This window comes from Tachysurus fulvidraco, chromosome 15, assembly GCF_022655615.1.
Source record: "Tachysurus fulvidraco isolate hzauxx_2018 chromosome 15, HZAU_PFXX_2.0, whole genome shotgun sequence".
Taxonomy (NCBI): domain Eukaryota; kingdom Metazoa; phylum Chordata; class Actinopteri; order Siluriformes; family Bagridae; genus Tachysurus; species Tachysurus fulvidraco.
The window spans coordinates 10,243,962-10,256,648 of record NC_062532.1 but is presented as its reverse complement, the minus strand read 5'-3'; the positions used below and the strand labels follow the sequence as shown (position 1 = coordinate 10,256,648).

The 12,687-nt window shown below is 35.5% G+C and overlaps 1 protein-coding gene across 3 annotated transcripts in view; it reads right to left on the bottom strand.

The window, feature by feature from the left end:
- Positions 1-12,687, bottom strand: part of prkcab (protein kinase C, alpha, b) — a 135,870-nt gene that overhangs the window by 22,639 nt on the left and 100,544 nt on the right. For all 3 annotated transcript variants that reach the window (XM_027141365.2, XM_027141366.2, XM_047800771.1), the window contains 3 exons: positions 6,299-6,455; positions 5,902-6,036; positions 1,907-2,000 (listed from right to left, as the gene is read on the bottom strand). In XM_027141365.2, the coding sequence (XP_026997166.1) occupies positions 1,907-2,000; positions 5,902-6,036; positions 6,299-6,455 (386 nt within the window). The remainder of the gene's footprint in view (positions 1-1,906; positions 2,001-5,901; positions 6,037-6,298; positions 6,456-12,687) is intronic.

Genomic DNA, 12,687 nt, shown 5'->3' with positions numbered 1-12,687 from the left:
TTTCTTATATACTGTTAATAGCAAAGAGATCTATCTGTTTTGTCCAACACACAAAGTGGGCTTGGTGCATTTTCAAAATCTGCTGCATAATATACCCTGTTCCTGTTCTAAGTCAAATGAAACAGAGCTACAGATATTTAACCTAGGATGCTTGAGGATGTGGAGTGATTGTTCACTGAGACATGCTCTCGGTGTATCAGCAAGCATTAACTCTGGGAATTAACTCAGTGCTTTAATTTTAAAAGATTTTGTAGAAAATTATTCACAAGGGTGCCAAAAATTTTGCAGCTGTTCTTATGTCGTCTCCTTTAATGACACAAAGATGTGGTGTACAGTATATAATGTCAGACTTTTGGACATCATTGTATAGAAAGTGTTTCATTCCTCGAATGTATGAAAATCATTACTCATATATCCTGTTTCTTCATTCTTCAGTTTTTTTGTTTTTTTTTTTGTTTAATTCTTGCTCGTGTTTCACCTTACAATCATGTAGTCAGCTGGTTCCCCTAGTATCCACGTTACTAACATTCACTACCACTTTCAGAAAATAGGGTGCTTTATTGTTGAACTGAGGAGAATATAGTAGAGGAACATGTAGAACCATGTTGTAACAGTAAAACTCTTCAGGAACACTCACTGCCTAATGCCAACACCATGTGAGTATGTGCAGTGACCACTCAGGTCACACTGGCACTGGATGCCTCGACTGTGCCAATGCCTGCGGCAACAAACCTCCCAATTCTACAGTTGCCATGGTGACCTAAGAAGTAGATTAGCAATTTGGCATCTGCAGGAAAACAGATTATGATTAAAAAAAAAAAAGTTACTTAACAGCCCTCGAAAACCTGCTATAAGTACTGGAACATTTCCAGTAACCAACTGTGAAACATATTTACAATGAATTCTAATATTTTACACAGAACAAAATAACACATAATCCTATACACTTGATCATTAGGTTGATGCTGATTAGAAAAAGCAACTTAAAGCTCAGATGAAGGTTAAGGTTCTTGCTCAAAGACATGATCAGTGAGGAGATTTGAACACATGACTTCTGATGTGTAACAACACACTAACCACTGAGCCGCCACAACAAGCACGACTAACTTGCATTGATTCATTGCAGTCTTTTAGTGTCAGTTACTTCAGTAGTGGATATGACTGGATCATCTTAAACTAGTAGAGCTAGCCGAGAAAGTTTTTTGGAAACTGTTCACGACTTTCTGATTTACGTTTGCATTGTTTGCCCTGGATTTGTTTAATTAACTCATGCATATAAATTCTACTGCACCTCCTGTAGTGGATCTGTTATATGTTTATTAGAAATTTTACAGAGCTTTACTGGGGATGTGGTAGCTTAGTAGTTAAGGTGCTGGACCACCAATCGAATCCCACGTCCACCAAGCTGCCACTGCAGGGCCCCTGAGCAAGGCCCTTAACCCTCAATTGCTTAGTTGTATAAAATTGAGATAAAAAAAAATTTAAGTTTATCTGGATAATGCTGGAAATGTTATGTAAATGCATCCATGCTGCTGTATTAAGATCAGTTTGTCTGATAAAAACGATTCAAGACATACTCTCATGGGAAAATAATGAAGAATAAAAGGTAAATGAAGCACTGCTTATTTCAACCAGTAGTTATAATAAAATACAGAATGTACAACAACTTCCAAACTCTGTGCTAACTGACTTGTAGTCATGGTTTAGATGAAAATGAATTTATATAACACTTTTTCTACCTGACTTTTTTTTTTAACCAAGAACAATCCTGTTTTGGATTTGCCCTTTATTATTAGCCCTAAATACTCTTCCAATTGAAATATACTTTACATTATGTGAAAAGAACTGTTAAAAGATCAAATGCCTAATCCCTGACTTATTTATTTTGAAGTAAAGATTCTCTCACCTCAAACTTCTGCCTGAGTTCGAAGTTAATATCATCCACCTCTGGAATCGGCACATTGTAGTATTCACCTTCTTCCTGGTTCAGCATCTTGTACCTGTGTGTGTGTATGTGTGTGTGTGTGTGTGTGTGTGTGTGTGTGTGTGTGTGTGTGTGTGTGTGTGTGTGTGTGTGTGTGAGAGAGAGAGAGAGAGAGAGAGAAAGAGAGAGAGAGAGAGAGAGAGAGAGAGAGAGAGAGAGAGAGAGAGAGAGAGAGAGAGAGAGAGAGAGAGAGAGAGAGAGAACATTACTACTGTATTCTAACTGCACTTAGTTATATATATATACTGTAGATATGAAGCTTATGGACCTAGAATTTCACCCTGGATCAGTTCCTTCAGTCCAAAATATGGAAATATGGACAGTCCATAGAATTTCATCAGACCAAAAATTCTTATTCTTATATTATTCAATTTTATTTTATTTTTATCGAGCTTTTATCAAAGGAAATTGATTCAAAGCAGCTTTACAGAACATAAGAAATATAGTAGCACTTAGTAGTAGAGTTTAAGATTAATATTAGATTTATATTTAAATTTATTTGTGTTTATCCCTAATGAGCAAGCTTAAGGTGACTATTATATTATAAGCATTAAGTACTATAATTAATTTATTATTCATTATAACAGCATGTGGCTCAGTTTCCGAACAATACTAGCCGGTGTGTAATTATAAAGCACCTTTAATATTTGTTTTGTAAAGAGAGGTAAGATAAGATGAAATGCTTTGCACACTGGCTATTATACTGCTGTTAAATGTAAGTACCACTGACATGGTAGGGTCATTAAATAACAACCTGCACTGAAGTAAAAACTCTGCATAAAGTGTATAATTATGTACTAATTCAGTATGATGCATGGATTCATTATGATTCTATTGTTCTTTATAGATTGTTTCCTAATTACAACTTAATTAAGCATCATAGAAAATGCTACAAAACAACACAGGTGCTCTGTTGTCTCTCATATGTAGACAAAAGTACATCAAATAAAATATGGTCCAGCTGCATATTAAACAAGATTTTGTTATTAATATCGCTTCATCAGATGATTTTTCTCTGTCACTGAAAACTGTAAAATTAAAAACTGCTTTTTACCTGCTACTGCATTCACCTTGAGGTTACTGTGAACTCCAAGCTCTCTCTCTCTCTCTCTCTCTCTCTCCCTCTCTCTCTCTCATACACACAAACCTTGTGCTCCACAGAAACCTCCACAGAAACCCCACAAGCACACACAGTGGTGCATTAAAGTAAGCAGTGGTGTATTAAAGCCTGATGCATTAAAGCTTTGTAACTCCTAAGCTATACTGGGATAAACACCAGACCCTGAGACTTTGGACGGAGTAAAACAACCTTAGCCTGGTTTGCATTTAAGTGTGTAAATTGATCTCAGCATCTCCACACTCATGCTGAAAGCAAGTGTACTGCTGGTGTAGATTAGAAGACCAACATTGCGTAAAGTGGCTTAATAGGGTTCAAATAAATCTAAATTCAATACAAGATTTTCTCCAACTTGAACAGTTTCAACAAACATACTGAGTATAAGGGAACATTCAGACAATCTAGATGTAATATGAAGTAATATGCTTAATACTGTACATGCTCTTAAAGCCAGAGATGCAGTGATAGTGGTGGAAATTGTGCTTAGACCAAATGGTGGCTAAGTGGTTTAGACTTTGGAAAAAAAAAATTCTCACAACAGAGAGAATAATCTTTACAATCTTACTGTAGAAAAAGTGGTTTCATCTAGTGAAAACTGAAAACATGAATGCTTCAGAGATGTTATATAGATGTTTCAGTGTGTACAACAAAACTAAACCATGCAGTAGTAACAAAGCAGTCTTACACTCCAGACTATGAATAGCTAAGGCATCATTGGCAATCAAGCTCAATCTATCATGAGCTGGTGAATGGTTATAACACTCCGTTCTGCTCTTTCAATATTATCACATATTCATCTATCAAAAACCAGACGTTTGGAAATACTTACAGCAATTTTGCTGAAACAAAGCAAGTCAGATTTTTTTGCCTTGTTAATAAGTGTAATGTGGTTTGACAATAAAACATCAGCTTTGGAATAAGAATTAAATTTTTTGTAGAAATTCTGTAAGTAACTGGAGTAAAGATAAATTGTGAAAAGAAATTTGAGCATGATCAAACTTATGGGCAGATCATAAATTAAAAAAAGGGGGTTGCTGGAAAAATCAACTAATAATAATATTACCTGAAATATAATAAATGAAATGATTGAAAGACTTAAGGATTTAGGCAGATGCTTTTATAAATATAAGGTTCAATACCTGGCAGGTTAATTACAGGAAAGAAGTATTAAAGCTTTAGAGATTCATCACCAAGATGTGTGTGTTTTTTTTAATCTCATTATTATATCTTGTTGCTAGATATCCAAGTTGCAGCCTTTTGGCCTACAAGCAATCTTGTATAAAAGCTGCAGAGATAAGCAGGGCTTGTTTTTATAATGACTTGCAGAGTTAAACCCCTCTTTGCACTTCCTGTCGTCATGGCAACCAAGTCATAGTCAAGGCCCATGAGAGACTAGGAGCTTAAATATTCCTTTAGATGATTAAATCCAATAAAAGTGAAAAATCTTACACAATTTCTCTATAGGGTCAGTGATGCAATTAAAATAACATTATACTTATTTGAATAAGCTTACTGTGAACTGGCACAGACATGCAACAACAACAAAAATCCACTGAAACAAATAGCTAATGTTGGTTGATTTGAATATTTACCATTTAATTAATATAGACTGCATGCCCGGTTAATTACTAGGTTTATCAATGATGGTTCATGTTGTAATGAAGTTAAACATTATATCAACTAAGAAAAGAGATAACTAAAGTGTTGTAGATTAAAAACCTAATATGTAATATAGTAAGCTACAGTGTATACGTTAAGCATGTCAATGCTAGTTAGCTCGATATTTAACATTTGCTATGTGTTATTATTAAAATCTGACTGATGAGAATACAACAGCAGTAATATTAAATGCTCACAACATTTGAGGTTTGAGTATATTATTATTATTATTGACAAAGTACACAAAATATGATGTTAGATGATGAAACATTATCTGATTTATGCCAAGTTGGCATTTAGTTTTATGTAATTGAACTGCATTTTTATTACTGGTATACAGTAAATTTAGATATAGATATAGCCATATTTGCTTTATTCTATTTATTTTATATCCAAACCATCTAAAGTTCTGAGGAGGTACTGACCATCAAAGTTTAAATACACCTGATCCAGTTGATATGTTCATTATTCAGGATTCCATGATTCAGTTGACCGATTTTATTTAGGAGCCCTATTCAAATGTCACAAGTTATAAGCATCAGATCTACAGATGAAACACACAAATGCTGGTTCTAGAAGTAAGAGAAGTGATGAGAATTATTATGTGAACTGATGAAATAAATACTACCGATTGGAACTGTGAAAGCATTGTGGTGTTTGAGTTTCAGTTGAGACACAAGTGGAGGCTGATGGATAAACAGAGCTGATCTGCTTATCTATTATAGATTGCAGGTGGTAGTTTTATTATCCATCTATTCATCCATCCATCCATCCATCCATCCATCCATCCATCCATCCATCCATCCATCCATCCATCCATCCATCCATCCATCCATCCATCCCTATCTTGGTCATGAGGATCCAGGAGTCTATCAGAAGGTATGGGACTGAAGGAGAAAGCCAAAGTACCCTGAGAAAACCCCTGAAACAGGGGGGAGAACATGCAATCTCCACATACACTGGGTGAAGGTGTGAATCAAATCCCCAAGTTTGGAGATGCTTTCATTCAACTCAACAAGAACATAAAGAACGCCTTGATCAGGGGTTCAATAGTGGCTTCCTTTGCCGGTCCTTTGAGCACACAAGGTTAACACAGAAGAATAGAATAAGTGAGATCATATAAATGGAAAAGTAAACTTACCAGCCACAGAGTGGTGCCTTGAACAGTTCTGAGACACCAAATGACATGGAGCCCATGAAATCATTCCTGGTGGTTCTGTCCCAGTCCCACACCTCTACTGACAGTCGGCGTTCTTTATCTGTAGCCTTTAGCTTACTAAACACACACACAAACACACACACACAATATATATATATATATACGTATATATATATATATATATATATATATATATATATATATATATATATATATATATATATATATATACGTATATATATATATATATATATATATATATATATATATATATATATATATATATATATATATATATACGTATATATATATATACCTTAATCAACATTTTATAATTTTTGTCAGTGTTCCAACATCCAAATCTAAACATCAGACTCACAAGGAGAAGGACTCATTCCATGTGGGGTTGAGAGAAGAGCGAATGGTCCGTGTCTTCTGTTTGGTTTCGTTCTTAGGGTCAGGTATCAGTTTAAGCTTCACGTATGGGTCTGAGAGGCCATTAGGGTCCATGGGAATCAGGTTTCTAGCCTCACCGACTGAGCGTGAACAAAACAGAAATAGAGATAAAGTTCCATCAATACAAAGGATATTAAAATTCATTTTTGTTCTTATGTTGGTCTTGTTTTATTCTTAGTCTCTTTGTGTTCTTTTCAAAAATTAAGCTGCATTTATGTAACATTTAGTTAGCACTTGCTCAGTAGCTCAAATGCTATTAAACATACTTGAGTATTTGTATGCATGTTCTGCACATACTGATACTCAATGGCTGACTGATACAAAATAGACAAATTCTTATCAGTGGACAATTAATTGTCTTCATCAGCAAACTCCATCTCTAAAATTCAAATGCTTTCTAAAGTAAATAAAAGACTAATGCTAATATCAAGATATATTAATATTTACATTATCCCCACACTTCTTGGTTCCACAGACTAAGATAATGCTGCCACTTCATCCTAGCTACCTTCTAGGTTTAGCACCATTTCATGGTCAGTTAGCAATTAGCATAGTGTATTAGCATTAACTGCAAAAGTATACTGAAAAGTATAAGTATCCCCTTATCTACTTAGGCTGCTGTGGAAAAAATATTTTCAGTGATCAATTATGCACTGCATTTCTCCTTGATTAACTGAGTGTTGGTTTAACTTAAACTCATGCATGTGGTAGCATAGTGGTTGAAATCTTGATTGGAAAGTGAGTGCTCCAGTAAAGTTGCAAGTTCAAATCCCAGGTCCACCAAGCTGCCAATGCTGGGCCCCTGAGCAAGGCCCTTAACCTTCATTGCTCAGTTGCATAAAAAATGATTGCTCAGTTGCTCTGGATAATGGCATCTGGCAGATGCAATAAATGTAAACTTTTTGCCACTGTTAATATAAATCATGGGTTGTAGTTTTAATCAACAAGTATAAAAAACACAGCTGTGCACAACTAAATATTGACCATGGTATAAATGACTAGGTGGCAGGATGAAAAAAAATAACACACATTAAATTAACAAATCTAAAAAAACAGCCAAATACTGTTCCCCGATTCCAAACCTTCATATAAAACAGTATAAGAGGTTCTGACATTGTTGTAATGTTGCAATCACAATAACTAGAATTCCCAGAACTGGAAGCGTTGCAGACACAAGCAGACAGCAATGATCAAACAAACAAACTGACAAAAGCAATGGCCACTTGAGAGATTGTAGAAGCATTGTGCGTGTGTGTGTGTGTGTGTGTGTGTGTGTGTGTGTGTGTGTGTGTGTGTGTGTGTCTGTCTGTCTGTCTGTCTGTCTGTCTACATTTCTGACCGAATGGTTTGATCTACAGAAAGTGTTAATGAGATGACCGAAAGCATACACAGACACACACACGCACGTATGTACGCACACACATTCCATTCAGTACGAAGCAAATATGATGAAGGAAAAAAGTGACCTTGTATCAGACAGCACACAGATGAATTCTATGATGACCAACTGACTGCTTCTGAACCTGAATGCACAGATGATTTTCTTTCTTTTAAATTAATTACGTAATTTACATTTTTATTTTCATCATTCACTGTATTTATACCATACTTATTGAAATAGCTTGAAAGTTTGATTTATTATAATTAATAAGCATTATATTTATATATTTTTATATACTTATATTTATGTATGTTGTAATTATTAGCCTTATATGAAGAAGAAGAAGAAGAAGAAGAAGAAGAAGAAGAAGAAGAAGAAGAAGACGATTATTATTGCCACATATACACTACAGCACAGTGCAATTCTTTTCGTCACAAATCGTAGCTTTGGAAATTGAGGCCAAGCGCAAGAATCCTGTTAAGATGTCCCCCAAGTGTTCAGTACCATATATCATCATAGATCTTAATCTATGTCTGAGCCAGGCTGTGGATCTTTTGTCACCTTAAATAATACTGTAAATATTTTGGTTCTTCAGGTCAGGTTTCTATAGTGTATGTACAGTATATGTAATATACTGTCTATTAATAATTGACAATTCCCTGAAGAGTAGATTTTCCACATGAAATTGTGTCAATGTAATGTATATTAGCCTGAGGATTAAAAAAACACCAAAGAAAGCATGGCAGCACATCAGCAGCAGGAAGCTACCTTGCTTCGTTGTAAGTGTCATGGTTGATTTGTGCAGCTCACTAGGTTAATACTGTGGTGATAATGGAAATTTATCACTCATAGTCAAGGGAGATGCTTCATGCTGGTGGATTGAAGGGCGTAAATTATTACTGACATTTGGTTAGAAACTAGGTAGGACACAGGTAGGCCATCCGATGGGCAATTAAGTATCCTGTCAGAACATGTAATGGAAATTTGCCATTTGAGGTTGAAAGGCCTCACATTCATGATCAGATCCTTTATGGGAACTAGGTATATTATACCTATTATATGTCTTCTTTCAGCTTGGATAATGTAATGATTATGCCCTTAGATGAGTAGCAAGACATGTTCAACACTATCTCTATCTCAATATTCAGGAATAAATAACGAATGTAAATGTAAATGGTCAGGATTAAGATTTGAATCACTTAAAATATTGTCTAAAAAGTACAAATAATATAAAACAGTTAGTGCTTTAATACTCAACATTATTGGTCACTGGTATGAAGTGGTTTAGAAATAAACGAAGCAGGTGTAACAAGCACATCATAACAGCCAACTTAAAGTAGGTTACACAAAATCCTTGCAGTAATCTTTAAAACCAAAAGGGGGAGACCAACATCTTTCTTTCAAAAGGAACTGTAACAGAAAACTGCATGTTTCAAAGTCTTACACACTACTGAGGAAAAAAAACTATTTACAATGGGCTTAGTTCTTTATTTAATGTTAGTTGCCCATTATATTCTTTGTTTGACAGAACAAATTCTAACGTCTCATAATAGCAAGGAATATGAAAAGAGAATTATAAGTCAACTTGTTTACATCCACTACCTGAATTATTTACAGGTATCTTAGTGTCACAAAGCAGACTCACAGAAAAAGGATGCAAGAGCAGAGCGTGATTTAAAAGAGCATGCAAAAAGACAGAAACACACAAAACAGGGAATTTAAAATTTTCAACCGTCAGACAATTAATAAAAACAGGCAAAAAGTAATGGAACACATACACAAACACAGCGAGTGTCCGAGTTGGCATCCTAGAAAGTAGTTTAAAGCATGCAAAGGTGTAAAGCAAGCACATGTCAAACAAGGTGAAGATCTGAGGTTATATTTATCCAAAAATACAGGCAAAAACGAGGACCGGAAAACACTACAGAACCGCAGGAAACTGAGCGTATATCTCATAAAGATGAGATGATATAAATGAGCTTAAAAACACTAAAAAATATTTGGGGCCTGTGACAGTAACAGAAAAATTAAAGGCTTTGCTCTTCGATACAATGTCTAAACTAAATACCTGTAATTTCTCAATGTCTTCCTTATCTCCTGATGATTAAATAAAACCAATTTCAGCCTGTTAGCTTATTTTAAACACCCCTGAAGTGTTGCATTATAAAAATCTTGCTTATACACCACTGCTTCTTCTTGCCTATCTGTAATCATAACACATTTTACTTATATTCTTTGGGAACAGAGCTGACACAGCTTTCAGTGTAGCTTTCAATGTCTACCAAATGGTAGCTAGTATAGTTAAATTTGACTTAATTTGACCTGTACAGTTATGATTTATTATACCAGTATAGCAATACACTTATGATGTTTTTTATACCAGTACGCTTATGATTTCCTATACCAGTATAAATAACATGGATTCTACCAATTCTGCTGCGAACATGACATTTTGGAATATGGCCATGCAAAAAAAGGAAGGATGGCTAAATCTGTCTGAAAACAAACTGACCAATTCCAGTATTATTATTCAACTGGCAAACATCAGATACTCAAATAGACTGGATCATTTCCAGTATTTACTACCAGAGCAGAGAAAGTCACAGAGGATTCCCATGTTCATCACAGAATCATCCTAGTGATTTTCCAGCACTGATGCTGTTGAAACACAGGAAAAATATATCAAACTTGTCCATATGATGCCACTAAGTGTGTATCAGTGTCTTGTGTTTGCTCCAGAAATCTAATCTCTCTACTTTGTTTGTTGTGTGTAGAGCAGTTATGCCTCTAGACTCTTGGCTCAGCAGAGTAAATCAGTTGACTCAGAGCTCTGAACTCAAAGATCATCCACTTTCCCAAGAATGAACAGCATTTTTAACAGGATGACGAACGTTACCTGAGGAGGATTTCTAGGTCTGAATATGGCCCCATAGTGACCCTAATGGGTACTGCCATGCAATATAAGACATGCCAGTGGGCTGAGCATCTGGCAACCAATATCAGAGAAAGATTAAGAGAGAGAGAGAAAGAGTGGGTGAGTGAGAGAATGCTCCTGATGCTTGTGGGAGCTTCAACATGTGTTCCATTGTAAGCTAAAGCCCTCAAAAGCAGAAGCTTTGACTACTGAGATATAGTGCTTTATACCACTCAGATATAAACACTATACACATATATACATGTATTAATCTTCTTTCACTTCATGTCAGAAGTATGCTAATTGCAAGATGATTAGAGACGATTATTTCATTTCCGTAAACTAAAAAAAATGGGCTGTTTCTATGGTAACGGGTACACAACAATAAAACAGACAAGACAGTTTGGTACAGTTAAATGTGATTCAGCATCTTTTGTAGTTTTGTTTTAAAACAGTAGATTAGTACATAATGAAAGGTGATGTAAGATTAATATATATGAAGTAAAATTGGTGTCTAACCCAGAGACCGATAAAGACTCCAGTTACAGTATGGATCATGAGGATTTAATACTAAACCATAAAATGATGAATAATGTCTTGAATTTATTGCTATTTATTAGGCTGATAAATAATGAATCTGAAAGCAATATTTCTAAATTAAACCAAATTTGATTATTGTTATAATTACAACTAAGACTATCTCTGCCATCCCAGAATATTAACACTAATATTGTATAGTTCCCTTGTTGTGCCACCAAAACAGCTATGTCCTTTAGAGTTATGAGATCCACAAGACCTCTGGAAGCATGCCCTAAAAAGTCCTCTGTCAATATATCCCACAGGTGCCACTGTAACAAGACAGTCAGTACTATTCACTGCACGTCAATGCTCTTAATACTATGTCTGATCGGTGTTTGGCAATAAACAAGACTGATTAGACATTACTGAAAGTCTCAGACACTTTATTACTTCCTCACAGACAAAAGCTGGCAACTTTGGTGGCCTGAAGTATATCATGCAGGTGATTTGATAAATATAAATGGTGAAAATTGCCCTGAGTAACTTGCACTTAATGCCTTGTTCAGGGCCACAGTCCTGGTAGCTTGGTGGTCCAGGGAAACAAACTTGCAACCTTTCAATTGGTAGTAACCAATACCTTATCTACTAGGCTACCAGTTCCCCAAGTGCACAGATGTTAGCAAAAAATGGATTTTTGTAAGTCGGCATGTATGTGAAGATTCTCAATCTTGCAGGTGAGGTTAACTGCAACTTGAGTTACTGTATGTCAACTGGATTTCTTTCTTGTCAGGGTGAGATGTTTCACTACTCAGCCAAGCAGCTTCTTCAGGCTGAAGGAAGTTAGCAGGATTTAATAGATTTGTATCCTCCAGAGTCAAGGATCTGGGGTTGTTACATCTTAATGACTCTCCTTGCTCTCTATGACACTCCTCTACTCTCACCTTCTCCACTGTTCCCCTAACTAGGCAGGGGAGGATATTTGATCCTGTAGGACAAAAAATTGTGGAATCCTGCCAACTTCCCTCAGACTGAAGAAGCTTCTTGGACGAGTAATGAAACATTTCGACCTAAAAAGTCGAAGTCCAGTTGACGTAACTCAACTCCAGCTAAGCCGGAGTTATAATTGGAGATTCAGTCATTTATGTAAGTTGTGAACTATTTACACCAAGTGATTTATGTGCAACACAGAACAACATTTCCCATCTGCCCGTGTGTCCTCAAGCTCAGTCATAAAAAGGCAGGTGGAAATCTGTTTCAGTGACTATATCAGTGCTCATAAAATTGAATGTTATGATTCTGCAGTAGTGATTTGAGATAAGAGTCCTTTAAATAGATGGTGAAGACTGCAAGAGTGAGTCTAATATAGTGCAAAGATCCTCTCAGCCACATGAATCAGAGAAAATGGACATATGGGGGATTTCATGATTTAAGATGATTATGTTGAGGAAGGGAGTTTTAATATTTGAGATCAAATATTAAATAATACTATTGGTTTCTT